Source organism: Geotrypetes seraphini, chromosome 2 (assembly GCF_902459505.1).
Source record: "Geotrypetes seraphini chromosome 2, aGeoSer1.1, whole genome shotgun sequence".
Taxonomy (NCBI): domain Eukaryota; kingdom Metazoa; phylum Chordata; class Amphibia; order Gymnophiona; family Dermophiidae; genus Geotrypetes; species Geotrypetes seraphini.
Window position 1 is genome coordinate 320,525,020 of NC_047085.1, and position 22,381 is coordinate 320,547,400.

General features: G+C 44.6%; 1 protein-coding gene across 13 annotated transcripts in view; it reads left to right on the forward strand.

Moving 5' to 3' along the window:
- The window catches only part of GADL1 (glutamate decarboxylase like 1), a 426,028-nt gene that overhangs the window by 76,944 nt on the left and 326,703 nt on the right, over positions 1–22,381 (forward strand). For 7 of the 13 annotated variants that reach the window (XM_033930124.1, XM_033930128.1, XM_033930123.1 and 4 more), the window contains exon 2: positions 6,437–6,592. The exons of the other annotated variants lie outside the window; for them this stretch is intronic. Coding sequence is in view for 4 of the 7 variants with exons in the window: in XM_033930122.1 (XP_033786013.1) it covers positions 6,563–6,592 (30 nt within the window). In the remaining 3 variants the exon portion in view is untranslated. The remainder of the gene's footprint in view (positions 1–6,436; positions 6,593–22,381) is intronic. 13 annotated transcript variants of the gene reach the window in all.

Genomic DNA, 22,381 nt, shown 5'->3' on the forward strand with positions numbered 1-22,381 from the left:
TTGCCGGCGGCTATAGGTCCCCTGCCCACCCACCTCACTGCAAGGTCAACGCACCTATCTGGAGTCCCCTGCTGATGACCCCCCTTCACAAAATCCAGTGCTTGCTCACCGTTCTCGCAGTACTGCTGCTTTAACTTTTCGGTCATAGGCAGCATGAGTGAAGTAACCAAACTGCCTTTGGTGACTCAGAAACTTTTCCTCTGCTACTGCTTCCTGCCCCCACATAGGCGGAAAGCAGTAGCAGAGAGAAAGCTTCCAGGTCACCAGAGGCAGCATGTTTACTTCACTCATGCTGCCTACAACCAAAGAGTTAGAGTAGCACCGCAAGGAGATTGGTGAGCAAGCAGTGAGGGATGGGGAGGAATAGCATGGTGAGGGTAAGAGATGCTGGACCTCAGGGATGGGGAGAAAAGTAAAGTAAAGGGCCAGACCTACTAGGGAAGAAAGGGAAGAGGCAGATAGAGATGCCAGACCATGGGAGGAAGAGGAAGGAAAAGGGATTTTAAGACTACTGGATGGGAAAGGGGGTGGGGGTGGGGGAGAGAGAATAGAGACATGTCAGACCAGGGAAAGGAAGAAGGGGGAAGAGGTTCCAGACTAAGGCAGGGCTAGACCAAAAAAGGGGGGGGGGAAGAGAAAGAGGGGAGAGAGATGCCAGACTGGGAAAGAAGATAAAGATATCAGACCATAGGAGGGTAAAGAGAGGGAAGTAAGCCAGAGAAGCATAAGAGCTACCATACTGAGACAGACCACAGGTCCCAAAGAGTAGAACAAATTTATGCTGCTTAAAATAAAGCAGTGGGGAGGGAGTGAGAGAAGGGAAAGATGTTGGACTCAAGTGAGGAAAGGAGAGAGAGAGAGACAGAGACAGATGGATGAGAAGGACAGAAGGGCTACTAGGAGGACCAGGAGAGATGGTAGGGGATAGGGAGAGATAGACTTCAGGGAGTGTGGAGGGGGCAGGAGAGAGAGATGGTCTTGGGGAAGGACAGAGGGGGACAGGAAAGGGAAAGATGGCAAAAGGGGTGAAACAGGGTCAGAGAGAGATGGTAGAGGGTGCGAAAGGGTGAAAGGGAGAGATGGAAATGGTAGGACCACTGCTGCTTTGGGGCACTGAGGGAGGAAAGGTTGGTACATCAGGACTGCTGCTGCCGCCTCGGGTAAGTAAAGACCCTGTTGGGTGATAAATGCAATGGAGGATCTATGAGGGCCAAAAGGGTACAAAGGAAATGGTGAAAGGTGAGGTGGTGGGACTGGGATCAGTGGGAGGCAGGGTCCGAGCATGATAGAGGTGGGGCATGGGTGGGGTCAGAGTCAGGGTATAGGTGGGGCTATTCTAGCACCCGTTACTGTAACAAATGTAACGGGCTAAAACACTAGTTTAGAATATTGTGCATAATTCTGGAGAACACACCTTTAAAAAGATATAAACAGGATGGAGTCTGTCCAGAGAAAGGCTACTAAAATGGTCAGTGTTTTTTGTCTTAAGGCATACAGAAACAGATTTAAAGACCTCTATTGGAGAAAAATAGGAGAGGGGAGATATGATAAAGACATTTAAATACCTACATGGCATAAATGTGCATGAGAAAAGTCTCTTTCAATTGAAAGGAAACTTTGGAATGAGGGGGTATAGGATGAAGATGAAAGGGAGATAGATTCAGAATAACCCCAGAAAATAGTTTTTCATGGAAAGAGTGGTGAGTGAGTGGAATTGCCTGGTGGAAGTGGTAGAGACAAAAAGTGTATCTGAGTTAAAGAAAGCTTGGGACAAGAATGCTAGATTTCTAAAGGAGAGGAGGGAATAGTAAATGGAATGGAGAGGCAGACAGGCCATATGGCCTTTATCTGTCTTCAATTTCCATGTTTCATCAGCTCAGGGGTTCAAACAGTGTCATTAATCCAAGCAGCATATTTAAATGTGGCCAGTGGTGTCCAATTTCTGTAACTTGTCTTTCTGCTTGCATATTACAGAATTTTCATTTGACTTTGATATTTCTAGCACTAAGACTGTTGCTGTATTTTTCTTCTATACCATAATATCCAGTTTCCTTTCATCAAGCTTTTTAAACTGGGAATAAGAATGTCCCAGGTGAAGACAATTTCTTCATTGATCCTACCTTTTTTTTGTCACAGCAATATATTGGGTTTGCATACCGCTCTCCTTGTTATTCAGCCCCCGGCGGTCAGTGGTTTTAAAGTGGAATGTAACTTAGTCTGGGCACCAATAGTAAAATAACTGGGTCAATCACCAGATTGAAAATTATGTGAGTGCTGGCTGATATTCAGTGCCGAATATGATGGTGCCTGCATAACTGCCCTGCCAGATCCTCCGAAACTCAACCCAAGGAACTGCTTTGGCACTAATCACACAGTGCAGTGGCAGTCAGAAAAGATATTCAGTGGATATCTAAGGGTGGCCTGTTGAACAGGATTTAAGTAGGCAGGAGCCTTTGCTGCCTGCTTGACCCCCCATTGAGGACTAAATTCTATATGTGGCACCTAAAAAAATGAACTCTGAAAAAAAAAAACCCATACAGTGCTCTTCTATATGGGGCACTTAAAGTTATGTACTGATTACAGAATAGCACTTCCGCCCAGGACTCATGCTTAACTTTAGGTGTGGCCATTTGCACCAACTGAGATATGGTGTAAATCCTTGTGCCTAAATTAGGCACAGATCTCCTTATTTTATAACTATGTGTATAATTCCAAGGAATGTCCCTGATCATACTAAGTCAACCATACTTGTAAAAACTAGTGTTTACCATGCTATGGTTTTGCTATACTATGCCCATCCCATTCCTATGAGGAAAGGCTAAAGTTGCTAAGGCTCTTCAGCTTGGAGAAGAGACAGCTCGGCGGTGATATGAATGACGTCTATAAAATATTGAGTGGAGTGGAAAGGGTAGATGTGAATCACTTGCTCCCTCTTTCCAGAAATACTAGGACCAGGGGGCATGCGATGAAGCTACTAAGTAGTAGATTTTAAACAAACCGGAGCAAATATTTCTTCACACAACATGCAAATAAACTCTGGAAGTTGTTGCCAGAAAATGTGGTGGAATCATTTAGTTTAGCGGGGCTTAAAAAAGCTTTGGATAATTTTCCTAAAAGAGAAGTCCATAGGCCTTTCTTGAGATGGCTTGGGGAAATCCACTGTTTATTCCTAGGAAAAGCAGCATAGAATCTGTTTTACTACTTGGGATCTAGCTAGGCACTTGGGACCTGGGTTGGCCACTGTTGGAAACAGTCAAGCCATTGTGTCATCGCTGATGGCTCTTAGGCATTGGTGAAATGAGGCATTATGACATCACAGTCTCAGCTCTGCAATGTTGCTACACTATGGGTTTCTGCCAGGTACTTGGGACCTGGGTTGGCCACTGTTGGAAACAGGATACTGGGCTTGATGGCCCTTCAGTCTGTCCCAGTATGGCTATTCTTATGTTATATCTCACCATACCATACCATGTTTTTGTCATGTTATATTTTACCATGCTTTGTTAATTATGTTTTGCCATCTTTGTCAATGCCCTGCCATGTCATGTTTGTCATCACTTTGTATAAATACACTTTAATATGTATGCAAACTTGTAACCCGTTCTGAGCTTTCCTGGGAGGACAGCTGATAAAACCAAATAAAGTTGATATTCATAATACTATTTAGTGTAGTAGTTTGCTGAAGTAAAATTAACAATAAATATTTGTGAACATTAGAGTACAGGTTTTTGAAATAGCTTCTTTGTGTAATTAGATGTGTAAAATATAGGCATAGATCCTACACCTACATTTATGCATTTAAATTTTAATTGAAATTAATTAGCACCAATAAGTGCTTGTTAAGATTCCAATTATTAACACTAATTAGGTCATTATCCAATTAAATTGTTCTTACAAATGTTTAGCACTCTTTATAGAATTTGGGGGTGAATATCCCATAGTTTCCGATGGATGAGATGCACTGTCTTGTTCTGTGTTTTTGTGTATATCCATTTTTATATTAACCTGTTACATCAGCAATGAGATATCTGAGGGCTCCTTTTACTAAGCTGTGGTAACATTATTAGCGCGCACTAAACCCGCGCTATGCGGCTACAACTAATGCCAGCTCAATGCTACCATTAGCGTCTAGCGCACACGGCAATTCTGTGCGCGCTAAAACCGCTATCGCAGCTTAGTAAAAGGAGCCCAGATTGTTAATATTTAAAAAATTGCTTTACCAGTTTTTTTTTTATTTTTAAGTTCAATATTTTAAAATTAATTTTATAAACAACAATAGTAAAAGAACAATATTGAGTCACGGATACACAATAGAATCTTTTATATTTTCCTCTATGTTTTAACTGACATTAGGTTTTTTCCCCCCTATACTTGCTGCGTACCATCTTGTCTATACTGCAGTAGCATAAATTCAAATCAGGGACCCCAAACATTTACTGATGGTTCTCCGTGGTGTGAGGTGAGGCTAGGGAGACTCCCTCTTTCATTCCCCTTCTCTCACATTAGGTTTTAAGGAGGTTAGAGTGCAGTAAATAACAGGTTTAACAGTGTTTCCATATCAGCTCCCACTAGCTTTCTTCATTTAAATTATTCAATACCACCTGGCAACAAGAGACGTGCAGCCAGTTGGAAGTCTCATGATTATAGTAATGTGATTTCATCACTGAGACCAGCCAGGCAGTAAGAGAAGAGGCCCTTATTTTTCTGGTTTCTGAGTGAATGGGGTTGGACAGCAAGTATATGCTTGCTGTGCTCTGCTTTTGTCCTTACTGGTCTCCTCCATTACCCCTGCCCCCCACAGTGTGGTAGCTGCTTGGGAAGGATTTATGCTACTGCTCTACTCATCTTCAGCTTTGAACTCTTCTCTCCTTTATTCTCTGGGTTTGCTTCAATATTTGTTCATAGGATGACGCTGAAATATACAATATACACAAATAAACATATACTGTATATACAGTATCTATCTATCTATCAGAACATAAGAACATAAGAATAGTCTTACTGGGTGAGACCAATGGTCCATCAAGCCCAGTAGCCCGTTCTCACGGTGGCCAATCCAGGTCCCTAGTACCTGGCCAAACCCAGAAGGAGTGATGGATATGTGAAATTGCATCCTTGTGGTTATGGTGGAGATGATGACTATCTGAAATCAAGAAACATGGGACAAGCACATGGGATCTCTTAGAGAGAGGAGGAGATAGTGGATGGTGTGGATGAGCAGAGTCATTTGGCTTTTTCTGCCATTTCTGCGCTCCAGGTAGCCCAAAATTCAGTGATCAGAACTTTGTTTAGGTTGGGGAGACCGAGAACACGTGACAGAATATTACGCGAGTTTGTATTAGTTGATGGATAGGATTCGCTTCAAGCTATTACTAACCATTTATATGTGCTTGCACAACTTGGCTCCTAAACATCTTGTTGAGAGCATTTTACCACGTGTTCCATCTTGTCCACTTCGATCTACAGAACAATTAGAGCTACAAATTCCATCTGTAAAAGAGCTGAGGCTAACAATGTCGAGGGATAGTATATGGGAAAATAGAAAAAGGAAAGAGTAAACCGATTTACTCGCTGAAAATATTTGAGCACATTACCACCGCTTTCCGAAATTCACACTGGTTCCCAGTACAAGCCCACATACAATACAAATTCTACTGCACCCTATTCAAAGCCCTATATGGAAATGGACCAAGCTATCTGAGCAACCGCCTAAACAGGAAAAACACATCCAGACCAAGGAGAACTCATGCACACTTTACCCACTCCCAAATCAAAGGTATACAAAGCAAAAAAATATACGATGGACTATTAGCCACCAGAGCAGCGAAACTAGACTGCCACCTCTCCAATCTGCTGACTATGACGCCCAACTACAAAACATTCAGGAAAGAACTTAAAACTTTTTTATTCAAGAAATTTGTCAAATGATCTAACAAACCTGATAGACCCTCCACAGATCCCAACGCACACAACATATTAACCATGTATTCTCCTTGGAAGTGCCCAGGCCAACTCTTGTTGTAAACCACCTAGAACTGAAAGGTATTGGCGAGATAGAAGACACCAATGTAATGTATCAATAGTCCACTCTCTTCCGGAGAAAGGGAGGCAGCAACCACTCACAATACAAAAGAATATAGAAAACAGGTGGAGAAAAAGGCCTCAGTTAAAGCCCAAAAGGACTGGGGAATGCTGCTATTCTTATCACAAGCCAAGCAGACGGTCCCGTAACGGTCATAAGCCATAAAAACTCCATCCGTTACACTCTTAAATTCATAAATTATTGTATTGTGTTAAATGGAGTATTTCCTCACCAACCCTAGGAATTTCAGACTCTTATTTAACACGTAAACAAGTCCTACACACACAACATCATAAAACAACACAAAAAAAGCTTCAAAAAGCTGCCACTTATCTTGTGTTTTTCTTCTTCCAGCTGCATGCAGTGACGACCACACTTCAAGTCCCTACGGGAGAACCCCGTTTCACAAAGCACATCCCCAGGGGAAAAATTCTCAGTTGCTCAAATCACAGTTGCTCCGCATACGATGTACCGTAATTGATGGTCCCTTTTCACATTACTAGACTATGGGTACGTTGTTTGATCTTTTTCTTATGCTGTTCTTTACTTTGTTTAGTGCTGGTTCTTTTTGTAAAATATTAAATAAAATTTTTGGAACTTAAAAAAAAAATGAAAAGTGGCAAAGGAGAAACTCACAATGTACATTTTAAAGCAATAGAGCTAAAGCATGTATAAATGTAATGACGCAATGACGTAAAAAGGGACGTCATCCTGCATCAGACATTCATTCATAAAAATGCTTGCCATTCTAAAGATGAATTTAAGCCTTTAGGGGCGATAGTGTGAAGAAAAAAAAAAAAGTTAAACGTTCTGTTTGATTTGATTTCTGCCTAATATCGCCTCTCTGAAGGTCAATATGAAGTGTAGGGGTGTTTCCCTATTTGCACCTGAAGGTTAGGCCTCTCTGACATCATCAAGCCTGAACCATAATTTAAGCCTGAATCATTGTCTGCAAGAAATCTTTCCAGCATGAACCTTGCAAGAAGAGAGAGAAAGAACACATCTTTGCTGTTTCCGCCTGATGCATTCTGGGTATGTACCAGAATGGTATTCTAGTCAAGGACATCCATCTATGTCTTCATGCTTAGACTGTGTGATTGTTGGGGGAGTTATACTCCTATGCTGTGCTTATCTTTCGAACGGCGCCTGTGTCTCCCAGCCTGTATGAGACTTTACACAGAAAGGCTATTCATCTAAGTTCTGTTTCTGGATTGGTCAGAGGAAGTCATCTGACGAGGTCCAAGTGAAAAGTTGCTAATTATAATTAGTCTGTGTCGGGATGCGAGGGAACTCACATCTTACCACAGGTATTCTCCACGCATCTCTTTTTTAATAATTAAGACCTGAACAGTTACCTCGTGTGACTCGCTGCCTGAGAGAGAGTGAATCGGACCTTAAACAGATCTGAATTCCATAACTTCAAGGCAATTTTGCTGCCAATAAATTACAGCTTTACCAGTGGCTGCAGAACTCTTGTTCCTGTAACAGAAGGATTTATACATCTGCTAAGCTGAGAAGAATAATTCCGTTTCCCGGGGCCAAGGCCTAACTGGATGGTGAGGATAAGGAACTTATTATCTTATCAGCTGGGGTTAGATAAGTACATCCGATTGTGATATAGGATAAGGCTTGTAAAGCTACTCTCGGTGATATTCTGTAATCATTTGCTGCTAATCAGGAATAATTATTATTATAAGGAATTGTTTAGTGTGTGTAAGAAGTAATTTTACTTAGTTATCTAACAAGTGTATTGTGATAATTATGTACTGTGTTTCATATATGTAAATCGGATATTTTGTGAACAATATTTAGATATTGCTGCTGGCTTGTGAATTATATTTCTCTATTTTCATAATAAAAGTATTTCTCATTAGCCTGGGTCTTGTGTTGTGTAAATAGGCAAGAAAGCTGAACCTGGATGAGATTATGGTCTTCCCTAGAAAAAACTAATAGGCACGTATTTGTTTATGTAACTGATTAGTGGACCGTAAATCTTTCTACAGAAGCTGTTTAATAACAAAAGATTTAAATTCTAAAAATGAATGTCCAACAGACTCACAGTGTTCCACCAAAGGAACGATAAGTTTATGGCTAGAAACACAATGTCCTATGCTCAATGAGTCTAGTTCTTAGTTGACGGGATGTTTGACCAATGTACATTAGCTCTCAAGGGCAGATCAGAGCATAAATGGCACACATAGAGGTGCAAGAAGAGAAAGACTTCAGAGGTATCATATGATCCTTGTGAGGAGCTTTAAACTCAGTCATCTGTAACATCAGATCACACACTGAACAATGTCCACAACATGTATGGATATAGGGATAGTATATTCCATTGTTTAGGGCCTAGGGAATGGAACAATCTCCCTGAGTACATTTGTCGGCAACAGAATATACAAAACTTTAAAAAATTGCTGAAACAGCATCTTTTTTGCCAGATGAAATACAGAATATGAGACTGTGTTATTTATGAAGAGGAGATGATGACAGTAAGGTGCTGGTCGCCTATGCATTTTATTGTTTGTATTTTTTGCTTTGTTTTGTGGGTGTATTTATTGTTGGTCTGGTCAGTGGCATACTTAGCATATGTGACACCTGGGGCCCATCATTTTTTGACACCCCCATCATCAATATGAAAAATATGATTTTTAGTAACAATCCACATACCGCACAACAAGAGTGTACCTAGGAAAAAGCAGCATCGTAAACATTGCAGTGCACACTAGAACACCAACACATACATTGTAACACTAAACAAGCGAAACAAGCCAGATCCTGCACAGTCAATTGATCCTGTACATTCAATGCCAACAGAAAACCATGTTTTTTTCATACACACAGAACAGAGATACACCCTTGCCCAATATGGAATAATCACAAACTAAAAATAGAAATATGTAGACAAAAGTTAAACTGAACCACCAGAAAAAGACTCTGCATACAATGCAACACCACAGAAACAGTGACACATGTCCCCTAATACTGTGCATAATATAAAGACAGTAGATGTAAATTTGAACAAAAAACCTGATACATAACAATCACCATTTTACAAATTAACAAATAGAAATAAAACAAATAATGATAAATATGAAAATACCATTTTATTGGACTAACCCATTTTTCAATTAGCTTTCAGAGGCCAAATCTTTCTGTATACTTCTGTTATGGTATCCTGTCCTGACCTGAAGAAAGGGGTTTAGTCCAAAAAAATTTGTCTTATTTCCATTTCCTACGTATAAACTTTTATCAATACAGTTACAATACTATTTGATTCTAAGTAAAGGAACCAAAAAATTTTTCTACCTTTTGTCGTTTCTGCTTTAATCATCTCTTCGCTTTCTTCTTTCAGCGTTTGTCCTCTTTCCCTTCTACCCAGCTTCTGCCCTCTCTCTATACTCCTTCCATCTACTGCCCACACTCTCTCTGCCCCTTCCATCCATTGTCCACCCTCTCGCCCTTCCATATGGCAACTTTCTTCTTTCTATGTCCCTTCAATAAACTATATATCCTGTGCCCCTTCTCTCCTTTGTATATGATTCATTTAAGCTTCACCCCTCTCCATTTTTCTGTCTGTACCCCCTCCCCTATGCTTGGGCATCTCTCTCCCTCTATGCTCTGGCACCTCTTCTCCCTTCTTTCCCTCTGGTCTGGCATTTGTCTCCTTAGTTTCCCTTACCTCCCCCTATGCCCTGGCATCTCTCTCCTCTCTTTCCAACTCCACCTCCCCCTCCATTATCTGCCATCTCCTCTTCTTCCTTTCTCTCCCTCCTTCCTTCCTTCCTTTCCCCTGGTCTGGCATCTGCCTCCTTCCCTCCCCCCAATACCCTAGCATCTCTCCCTTCCTCTCCATGGGCTGGTATGTACTTTCCCTCCCTCACATGGACTTGGCATCTCTCGTTCCTCTCCCTTGTCTTCATTCTCCCTCCTTCCAAGTTTCAAGTTTCAAGTTTATTAGAAATTTGATGAATCACTTATACGTGAAATACTAAGCGAATTACATAAAATCCAAATTTATGCATACATTAAAATACAAAAGAGTGATAAGAACAAATCGAAAAAGGGGTTAGACCAAAAGACATAACTGGATATGGAGGGATGAGGGGATAAGGTTACAATATTAATAATATTAAAAAGAGGAAAATAATAAAGGGAGACACATTAGGAAGAGTATCTTTTTTCTTTTTGATGGAGGGTCTACTGCACTGTGACTATTCCATTCAGAGGGTAAAAGCATCTTTAAAAAGGAAAGTTTTTAGATTAGTTTTGAAATGGCTAATGTCTTTTTCGTCTCTTATATATTGAGGAAGAGAATTCCATACTTGGGGGGCTACTATCGAAAATATATCATGTCGTCTAGTTCCGATCATTTTAAAGAAGGGATTACCAGGAGACCTTGGGTCGATGAACGAAGGGGGCGAGAAGAGTTATATGGAATAAGTATCCTGTTTATAAATTGCGGTTCGTTTGTGGATAAAGTTTTAAATACTAAAAGTAGAATTTTAAAGGTAATGCGATGGTTAATGGGAAGCCAGTGTGAGGCAACCAGAAACTAACCCCTCCCCCTTTTACAAAACTGTAGTGAGGATTTTAGCCACGGTGGTAACAGCGCTGACGCTCATAGAATTCTGAGCATCAGAGCTGCTATCACCACGGCTGATGCTAAAAAATGCTCCACAGTTTTGTAAAAGGGGGGATAAAATAGAAATACATAGACAAAGTTTAAATTGAACCAGCAAGAAGCTGGACTCTGCATACAATGCAACATCACAGAAACAGTGACACATGTCTCCTAAAGCAATAAATAAATAGAAAATTTTTGTTCTACCTTTATTTTCTCTGGTTTCTGCTTTCCTCATCTTCTTGTTACTCTCTTCCTTCCATCCACTGTCTGCCATCTCTCTGCCCCTATATGGCATCTTCTCTCCTTCTATGCCCCTTCCAGAAACTGTATGCCTCCCCCTTCCATCTCTTTCACCCCCATTGATCTGGTATCTGTCTCCTCTCCTTCCCCCCTGCTCTGGCTTCTCTCTCTCCACTCCCTTCCTCCTGTTCTTCCTTGGTCTTCCTTCTCAATTTATTTTCTGCCTCTGTCTAAATTTTTTTTTACTATTCAGTCCTCAAGTTCCTTCTTTCACTGTGTCTACCTATATCTTGCCAACTCTTTCCCTCACCCCTTCCAGTAACTAACTCTATCCTCTTCCCTCAATCCTGCATGTGCCCTTTTTTCTTTATCCTCCCCACTTCCTTCCAGCATCTGCTCCCCCTTTCCCTCACACTTCCATTCAGCAGCTGACCCTCCTCTAGCCCACACTTCCATTCAGTGTCTGTTTCCCTCTCTCTACCCCTTCCCTCTACTCTTCACCCTCTATCTCGCCCCTTCCATTCACTGCCCTCTGTGCTCTTTCCATCCAGTATCCACCCTCTCCCTCTCTCTCTCTCTCTTCCATATGGCATCTTCCATAAACTATCTATCCCGTGCCCCTTCTCTCCTTTGTACATGATGATTTCAACTCTGTCACCACTCCATTTTTATTTCTCTGTCACCACCCCCTCCCCTAGGCTCTGGCATCTCTCTCTTCTCCTTTCTTTCCTTCCCACCCCACGGTCTGGCATCATCTCTTCCCTGATTCTCGGCATCTCTCTCCTTTCCTTTTCTTCCATCATTCCCTCCCCCTCCATGCTCTGACATCTCCTCCTTCCTTTCCCCCTTCCTTTTCCCTTGGTATGGCATACCTTCCTCCTTCCCTCCATGCCCTGGCATATCTTCTTCCCTCCAAGCCCTGGCATCTCCTTTCATTCCCTCCAATTGGGTACAGCAACACTCCCCAATTCTCTCCCCCTCTACTCCCTTTCCTCCTTCTGTCACCCAAGGCCTGGTGTCCTGGATTTCATCGGGCAGCAGCATTCACAATTCACTACTGTTGCCAGCTTCAGGCCTTCCTCTCTGTCGGGTTCTGTCTTCATGAAAACAGGAAGTAGGTAGGACCCGGCAGAGAGGAAGGCCTGAAGCCGGCGAAAGCAGCGAATTGTAAACGCTGCTGCTGCCTGAAGAAGGTAATGGCGCCAGGCCTTGGAGCACTAAGGCAGACCGCTTCTCCCCCCTCTCAGCCAAACCCCCGCTGACCCTCCTATCTCTCCCCCCCAAGTGAACCCTTCCGACCCTCCCAGCGAGATGACCGAGCAGCAAACCTCCCTCCAGTAGCGTCGGCAACTGCAGCGCTAAACAGGCTGCTTTGAGGCTTTCTCCTGCCGGTGAAGTGTCACTGATGACATCATCAGTGACACTTCACCAGCAGGAGAAAGCCTCAAAGCAGCCTGTTTAGCGCTGCGGCTGCCGACGCTACTGGAGGGAGGTTTGCTGCTCGGTCATCTCGCTGGTCACCTTAAGTAAGGAGGGAGGGAGCGGTATAGGGACCCGGGCCGGCTGTGCACCCCCGCTAAGGCTGCACCCGGGGCGGACCGCCCCCTCCTTGGTATGCCACTGATTGGGACCTATGCTACTTAACCTATTCACAGATGAACTGAAGATAGCGTGAACATAGTGTGCAGTTCTGGTCACCCTATGTTTGAAAGATTAGGAAAACTAGAAGTTCAGAGGATAACAAAATGTAAAAAGGGGATGGAACACCCCCCTTTTGATGAAAAACTGAACATATTAAGGGTCTTCAGCTTGGACTAAAGGCAATAGAAGTTATAAAATTAATTAATAGGGTGGAATGGTTAACCAGAGTGGCCGATATTGTAAAATTGTATGCAGTTGGCTGCTGGTGTCCATCTAGCTATGTAGCAAGATAGAAGCATATAAATGACTTTCGCTGCTTAAATATGAGGGTGTTGGCGCTAAATATTGGCTGGCACCCCCATAATTTCTGGGTTGATCAGATATCCTCCCCCTTTCTAAGACCCTGCAATCAGTTCTGATCCCCCCTACCTCCTGATTCCCCACACAGCATTGAAACCCCAACTTGGCTGCCTTAACATTGAAATCCCTCCCTCTTGTCCCACCCACACATCATTAAAACCCCTCCCCTTGTAAAGCACTAAAACCTTTCACTCCCCCCCACCCCCACCCTCACAGCATTGAAATTCTTCCCTCTCAATCCCATTGCAGAGCATTGAAATCGCTCCCATGATCCCCCCCCCCCCAACCTGGCATTAAAACTGTTCCCTCTGACTCCCCTAAAAAACCCCAATCAGAACTCCCACCCCACCCCCTATAGGGCAACCTGTACCATGAGACTGATGCTAGAGGTCTTGGAAACCATTATGAGATTGGAACCTCGATGGACAGGAGCAAGTGGGCATCACTTCTATGCTTGGAACCATAGGGATTAGAAAGGTAGAAAGGGGAGGCTATAAGGATTATGTTTGAGTGTTGGGAGGGAGAGTTAATCAGAACAGGGGAAAGGGAAACCTTACTACTACCCTTATCCAACTGAGACCCACATATATCTTGGAAAGAATATCTTGGCCATTCAAACTTGGATATTCAATGAAATGTAGACTTCATTCGTATTAAAATGAGCATTTCATGTAATGCACAGAGAGGGGCAACTACTTTTCCTTTTAATGAGTGTCCCTGGACATGGCCCAGCATTGAAGATTGGGCCTAATTCTGTCTGCAATGATCAATGTCTATAAAAACGCTGACTGCTGCTCGCTAAATATTGACCTGAGAATGCTTTTTATTTCATTTTTGATAAACTGCCAATTGATACAACATTTTGGTGGCTCAAGTCATGAAGCATGTAGAATGCATTTTTTTTTTACACACAACTCCTAATTAAGCTGAAAAATCTGTTACAAGAGGACGTGGCCAAGGCAACTAAAATAATGTGATGCAAAAGAGATTTGGACAGTTCATGGAAGAAAAATCCATACAAAATTATTATCCAGAGAGATGTTGGAAAGCTATTGCTCATTCCTGATGCTTGGGTCTGCTGGGTATTTGTAACCCAAACTGGCCACTTTTGGAGTCAAGATGCTGCAATGTACCTTTTTTATTTTAAATACAGTTATTCAAATGACAAAAACAAGCAAAGCCATGAAGATAAAGAAATGTCAATATTGATAATTGTATCAGCAATTATCCAAACGGTAACCTTATTTACAATCATTTTCCCTGGCAGTAGTCATCAATTAAAGAACAGGAGGGGGGTGCCAATCATATTGAAAAGTAAAAATATATTATTTTTAAACAAAGGAATAACCAGCATCACAGCTGTTAGAAACAAGAGGTATGCATAGCTGTTAGAAACAAGAGGTATGCATTTAGGTCCGGGCATCCTATACAGAATCGGGCCTACAACCGCCCAAACTAAACCTGATTCTGTAACCGATGTCCATGTTGCAGATGCTGCCGCGATTAGTATAGCGGCCGCGGCTACGGCCACCAGTCTCCCCTCTTCCCTCCCCCCTGTTGATCGCGGCAGGAGGGTGCCCAACCCCTCCTACCCACAGAACCCCACAATCGCTGGCAGGAGGCCCTGCCCCCCGAAGATCATCAGCAGGAGGATACCCAACCCCTCTAGCCGGCCCCCCCCCCATCAAAACACACCAACCTCCCTCCCCGGACCCCACCCACAATGAAACCCCCACCCTGGAACCTCCCCTCGGGCTTACCCGCAATTTGGCTGGACGGGTCATACCGTCCGGCCAGCAGGCCCGCTCTGTCCAAATGAGGTGGGCCTGCCCCTCCCCTGCCCAATCCACAGGATCCTAGGGCCTGATTGGCCCAGGCGCCTAAGGCCCCTCAATAATAATAGCTTTATTTATATCCCATCATACCTTTTCAGCTCAAGACGATATACAACAAGAGAGGCTGGAAGGTGTACAGCGAAATTTATATCATTAATCTTGAGAGCATATAAACAACTGTGTAGCGAGATTACATTGGTGATAGGATATAGGAGCGTGTAGGAAGTGGTAGAGTTAGTCGGGCTTGGAAGTTTAAACAAATTTATTGAATTAGTGGGTTTTTAGTGATTTCAGGAGTAGGTCACTTAAGGTATTTTTCCAGATTCCTGCTTGAAAGTAAAACAGCCCCTCTATTTGACTTTCAGAATGCCCATTATGAATCTACAATATTTTTGTGTGTATTTGTTAGACAAATCAAGCTAATCTGTATAGACTGATTTCCTACCCCCTCACCCCCACCCTAAAAAAGAAAACAGAGTTTGAAGTACCATAGTAGTAGCCATGTTCTAATATTTACTCCCTTGTTTACAAAGTCACGCTAGCGTTTTAAGCGCCAGCCGCCACGGTAACAGCTCCGTCGCTCATAGAATTCCTATGAGCATCAGAGCTGTTACCGCTGCGACTGGTGCTAAAAATGCTAGCACGGTTTTGTAAAAAAGGGGGAGGGGGTGTTAATGAATACAAAAACTTGCCTGGACTTCTTTATGGTTGGAATTCTTTGAACAGACAAGTTGAACGTGAGAAGTGATTTTTCTGACAGAACAGACAATTTTGCTTTTGTGGGTATGCAGGTCAGGTTGAGCTTCCGTCTGTGTTTTACTATTTCCTCAATCTGCACAATTTTCAGATCTACCATTTTCTTGGAACCAACCACACTGACATCTGTTCAATCGATACACGTCTTTTAGAGTTGCATTTTTCAGTTAATAGGACTTTTTTTTTTTTTAAATGTCAAGCATATTGACAGATACTATGAGTATGTTCATTTTATGTGCCTCTCCTCAGAAATTAAATGTGTACTTGGAAGAAAAGCACATGTTAGGCCAATTGATTTTTTTTTTTTTTTTTACTACAGACTGTCTTCTTGCAAAATAGTAATAAGGAAACAGAATAAACATACTGCAAAAATGCCTTCAAAAATATAGTCAGAGTTTGCAGAACAAAGATTTATTTATTTAGTTATTTGGTTTTCTATACCATTCTCCCAGGGGAGCTCAGAATGGTTTAAATGAATTTATTCAGGTACTCAAGCATTTTTCCCTGTCTGTCCCAGTGGGCTCATAATCTATCTAATGTACATGGGGCAATGGGGGAGATTAAGTGACTTGTCCAGAGTCACAAGGAGCAGTGTGGATTTGAACCCACAACCTCAGAGGGCTGAGGCTTTAGCTTTAACCACTGTATCACACTCACACCTTTGAGCAGTAGCCTTCCTCAGTTCCAGGCCCCCCCAATTCTAGACCCCCCAAAATCTGAAGAACCCCCCCCACAAGGAAGTTTCCCCTCCTACCATGAAGCTCTCTCCGAAGTCATGTTTTTCACTTGGAAGTATTTGAAACACTCCCTCAGTAGACCCTTCCACTCACCTGTAGACCATCCCACTTTGCTATTTCTTTGAAATCTAATAGGATTTGGGTAGGAACAATCCCCAGTTGCTCTTGCCCTTGCTGGTGCTGAGGTCCAACAAAAGTATCAAATTTATTTGAGTAAATGCACGCCAATATTTTTTAGCTAGTGTTCCATGTTGCCCAACCCCTTTTAGAGTTGACCATCTTGGAAAATGGGGGACTGTGAAGTTATATGTGAATAGTATAAAAGAGTTAATGCCAATTTTCTGCAGCTCATCACACTGGCATAGCTGTGGAACAGCGTATATCAGCTTCTGCCTCTTGTTGAGTTGTCAACAATATATTACAGCCTACATGTGATTGGCTGGAACTGAAATGAATTGAGCTGATATAATGTGCAAGAGGTCTTGTAAAACTGTCACGTTCCTGACCCAGTAGTAGAATCTGTCACAGTATTGATAGAAGTAGCCCTCAGAGTAGCCACCTGGGCTTCCACATCTGAAACATGTTTATCCAACAACATCAAATTAGAGTCCATATTTTCAAACTTGTCTGTCACTTGTTTGGAAAAGGCTACAGATTGAGAAATTACTGACTTAAGCATCCCTTCCATAGACAAATTTAACTGCCATAAATCCATCAAGGTAACTTCCTTTGCAATCTTCAAACATGGGGGTTCTATTTGAGTTGCTGGGACAAAAGCTATATCCAAATTCTTTAAGGAAATAATTTGAGGTTGAATCACTGAGCTCAGTATTGACTCCTGAGGTAACTTGGGAAATCCCTCTCTCTCTGGAAGAACTAACAGATGGGCTCAAGAACTATCAGGAGGGCTCAAGGAGACTTCAGATGAGGAAAGTAGCGTCTGTTCCAACAGGAACCACATGCATATCCATAGGTACCATTGCAGTTGATGTAGATACCTTAGATTTAACAGTCCTTTGCACTTCCTCATATTGATGAACAAAACAGAAAAAAGGTCCAAATTAAGTAGAAAATTCCTCAGTGCTCCTTGAAGCTCCTAAGGGGCAGAACATGCCTCTTAGGGCATGCCCCCCTTCAGCCACACCCTACGGCCCCATGCCTTTGTTCATGTGACACAAGGGTGCTGGTCTCTTATGTGCAAGGGCAAAGGTCCCAATGACGTATAGGGCAGATTTCCACAGTGCTTGATTGTCCCAATACCAGCACTTTCCACAGGGCTTTCCACAAGAGTCCTTGTTCCTTTAGATTGTCTAATAGAAAGTTCTGTCTCTCCCATACAAAAACACCGTGAGGTAAGACCTGATCTCAGGGCATTGGGCTCTTGTTCACCACTACGTAGGACCCTCTCTCATAATTCTTATAATTCAGATTCACTTGTGTATATGCTAGATTGTGCTGTAATTAAAAGCTTTTTTTTTAAATATATAATACACAGCCTGGGTTCTTCCATGTTAGGATCAGGCTGTGAAGGGTAGAACTTGGATTTGGTGGGGGGTATAGAGCAGATTTCTACATACATAAAGTTCCATTACATATATACTTACTCCCTGGGCACTGATTCTTAGTGGTCCAAGAGCACTATAGGTGACTCTGCATATATGACCCCTTATCAGTTTATAGATTGATTAAGGGTGAACCCTAGGGATAGTCTTCCAGTACTATGGCTAGGGGTCATGTGGTCATAAAAGGAAAAAAGGCTTCTTCCTGGGCTCCACTAGATTCCGTGGAAATAGCAAGGTAGGTTTGGAGGGCAACCTAGGAATATGTGGGGACCTAAAGTTAAGAAGTGCTACAAATTGAGAAGGTAGAGTATTTCCAGGTGGGGTAGGGAAGACTTGAGAGGAGCTTCTGGGTGGGGGGTTTTCTTTTTTTGGGAGGTCTTCAATTAGGGGTCCTTTTACAGGGGCCTTCTGAAGTGGTGTTTGTACTTGGAGAAGGATCAGGAGGTAGCTTATTTTAACTGTGGCCAGCCCCTTTAAGCAGTGCCCAGGAACATTGGGCTATGATTTTGAGGCCTGATGCTCCTGGACAGTAAAATAACTCCAACATTTTACTGAGTTTGTTTTCAGCTATAACATAGCTTGTGGTATTCACTGCAATGTGCATGATAAAACTTAATAAGCCACAATTATGGCTAATTGGCTAAATAAGAGCATGGGCAGGTCAGGGGCATTACCAGGATTTAGGTCTGTTCCTGACTGTAGTTGGATGAACATAAGAACATAAAGAAATGCCTTCACCGGATCAGACCTTAGGTCCATCTTGTCCGGCGACCCGCACATGCGGAGGCTAAGCTAGGTGTTCCCTAATGGACACTTTGTTCACCCGTATCCCTCAATGTGATTTGCAAGAAGGTGTGCATCCAACTTGCCCTTGAATCCCAGAATGGTGGTCTCTGTCACAACCTCCTCCGGGAGAGCATTCCAAGCGTCCACCACTCGCTGTGTGAAGCAGAACTTCCTGGCATTATTCCTGAGTCTGCCGCCCTCAGATTCAGTCCACGACCTCTTGTTCGAGTCACTTTTGACAATATGAATAACGAAGTTTCTTGCTCTATTTTGTCGAAACCTTTTAGTATTTTAAAAGTCTCTATCATATCCCCTCGCAGCCCTCTCTTTTGGAGGGTGAACAATCCCAATTTTTTGAGGCATTCTTTGTAGCTCAAATTCTCCACACCTTTTATTAGCTTCATGGCTCGTCTCTGCACCGTCTCCCTTGCTCAGTTGAACGTTCTGTTCAAAGCCGCGAGTGGCGGCTCCTTGCACTATCCACTCCTGCATTGGAAGCCTCTCTGACGTCACAACATCAGAGAGGCTTCTGACACAGGGGCGGATCTCGCGAGGAGCCGCCACCCGCGGCTTTGAACGGAATGATCGACTGAGCAAGGGAGCCGGCCAGACATGCTCCTGCTCCACAAGGAAGGGAACAGAAGGGGAGGGGAAAGAGAAATGCTGCATAGGAAAGGGGGACTCTAGGGAAATGCTGCTGCAGCTGCACAGGGAAAGGGAGAGGGAGGGAAGGGGGAAGAGAAATGTCTCTGCTGCACAGGAAAGGGGGAAAGGAAATGCTGCTGATGCTGCACAGGAAAAGGGAGGGGAGGGAAAGGGGAAAAGAAATGCCTCTGCTGCACAGGAAAGGGGGAAGGGAAATGCTGCTGCTGCACAGGGAAAGGGAGGGGGAGGGAAAGGGGAAGAGAAATTATTCTGCTGCACTGGAAAGGGGGAAGGGAAATGCTGCTTCCGTTGCTGCTGTACCCAATTGGGGAAAGAGAGGGAAGGAAGGAGAAGGAAGAGAAGGGAGAGAAGAGGAACAAGAGATGCCAAGTTCATGGGAGGGAGGGAAGGAAAGGAGATACCAGACCATGGAGGGGGAGGGAGAGATACCAGGGCATGGGGGGAGGGAAGGAGACAGATGCCAGACCAGGGAAAAGGAAGAAAGAAGGGAGGGAGAGAAAGGAAGGAAAGAGATGTCAGACCTTGGAAATAGGATGGAAGAAGAGAGAGAAAGGAAGGGAAGATATGGAAACGTAGATTTTGAAAAGAAAACAGAAAAATTGAATATTAAGTTAATGCCAAAGATAGATGCAAGGCAGAAAGTGAAGACAGAGAGAAAAACAGTCAAACGACAAGAAGGCCCTAGAAACATAACATAGAAACATAGAAACATAGAAGATGACGGCAGAAAAGGGCTATAGCCCATCAAGTCTGCCCACCCTACTGACCCATCCTCTTAAGTCTATACCTAGCGACCGATATTCCAGTTCGACCCTCGTAGGGATCCCACATAGGTATCCCATTTATTCTTAAAGTCCAGCACGCTGCTGGCCTCGATCATCTGCGCTGGAAGCTCATTCCAACGGTCAACCACTCTTTCTGTGAAGAAATACTTCCTGATGTCGCTATGAAATTTCCCGCCTCTGAGTTTGAGTGCATGCCCTCTAGTGGCAGAGGGTCCCCTGAGAAAGAAGATATCATCTTCCACCTCGATATGTCCCGTGATGTATTTAAATGTCTCAATCATGTCTCCTCTCTCCCTACGTTCTTCTAGAGTGTAGAGCTGTAGTTTGTTTAGTCTCTCCTCGTACGAGAGACCCTTTAGCCCCGAGATCCTCCTGGTGGCCATCCATTGAACCGATTCGATTCTAAGCACATCTTTACGGTAATGTGGCCTCCAAAATTGTACACAGTATTCCAGATGAGGTCTCACCATGGTTCTGTACAATGGCATTATGACTTCAGGCTTCTTGCTGACAAAGCTTCTACTGATACATCCCATCATCTGCCTTGCTTTAGATGAAGCCTTCTCCACTTGATTGGCAGTTTTCATGTCTGCACTGATGAGTACTCCTAGGTCTCGTTCCGCCGAAGTACAAGTTAAAGTTTCTCCATTCAAGGTGTAATTTCTGCATGGATTACCGCTACCGAGATGCATAACCTTACATTTCCCAGCGTTAAAGCCCAACTGCCAGGTCGAGGACCATCTTTCCAATGTAAGCAGGTCCTGTGCCATACTATCCTGTAAAGTACATTCCCTTACTATATTGCATAGTTTAGCGTCGTCGGCGAATAATGTTATTTTACCATGAAGCCCCTGAGTCAGATCCCCTATGAATATGTTGAAAAGGAGTGGGCCCAGGACTGAACCCTGCGGTACTCCGCTGGTCACCTCCGATGTTTTAGAGAGGGTACCGTTTACCATTACCCTTTGTAGTCTTCCACTTAGCCAATCATTGACCCAAGTAGTTAGTGTTTCTCCTAACCCCATCGATTTCATTTTGCTCAACAGCCTGCGGTGTGGGACGCTATCAAATGCTTTACTGAAATCCAGGTACACGATGTCCATAGACTCTCCCAAGCAGTGGCGTACCAAGGGGGGGGCGGTGCGCCCCGGGTACCAGCCCTAAGGGGGTGCTCCCGGCCTTGCCGTTCAGTCCCCCCCCCACCCCCGAAGGACCGCTCGCCCCACTGACCTTCCTGCACCACCTGTGAAGCAGCCCGCAGCAGGATCGCGAAGTCAGCGTCAGCGATCCCTGCGCTGCTTCCTGCGCCGCGATCCCGCCCCTCCTCTGACGTCAGAGGAGGGGCAGGACCGTGGCGCAGGAAGCAGCGCAGGGATCGCTGACGCTGACTTCGCGATCCTGCTGCGGCTGCTTCATAGGTGGTGCGGGGAGGCCAGGGGGGCGAGCGGTCCTTCGGGGTGGGTCGGGGCATCAGGCCTTCAGGATGGGGAGAGCGGGCGGGCAGGCAGGCAGGCTTTCAAGGGGGAGGGGGTGACAGGCAGGCAGGCAGGCCTTCAAGGGGGGACAAGCCTTCGGGGGGGGGGGCAGACCTTCAAGGGGTGCAGGCAGGCCTTCAGGGGGGGTGCAGGCCTTCGGGGGGGTGTAGGCCTTTGGGGGGTGCAGACCTTCAAGGGGGTGCAGGCCTTCAAGGGGGGGACAGGCCTTCAAGGGGGGAAAGGCAGGCAGGCCTTCAAGGGGGGGGGACAGGCCTACAAGGGGGGACAGGCCTACAAGGGGGTGGAACAGGCCTTCAAGGGAGTGCAGGCCTTCAAGGGGGAGACAGGCCTTCAAGGGGGGGAAAGGCAGGCAGGCCTTCAAGGGAGGACAGGCCTACAAGGGGGGGTGCAGACCTTCAAGGGAGTGCAGGCCTTCAAGGGGGGGGTGCAGGCCTTCAAGGGGGGGCAGGCCTTCAAGGGGGAGACAGGCCTTCAAGGGGGGGAAAGGCAGGCAGGCAGGCCTTCAAGGGGGGACAGGCCTACAAGGGGGGGACAGGCCTACAAGGGGATGGGACAGGCCTTCAAGGGGGGGACAGGCCTTCGGGGGGGTGCAGACCTTCAAGGGAGTGCAGGCCTTCGGGGGAGGGTGCAGGCCTTCAAGGGGGTGCAGGCCTTCAAGGGGGGACAGGCCTTCAAGGGGGGGAAAGGCAGGCAGGCAGGCCTTCAAGGGGGGGAAGAAGCTACAAGGGGGTGGGACAGGCCTTCAAGTGGGGGACAGGCCTTCGGGGGGTGCAGACCTTCAAGGGGGGACAAGCAGGCAGGCCTTCAAGGG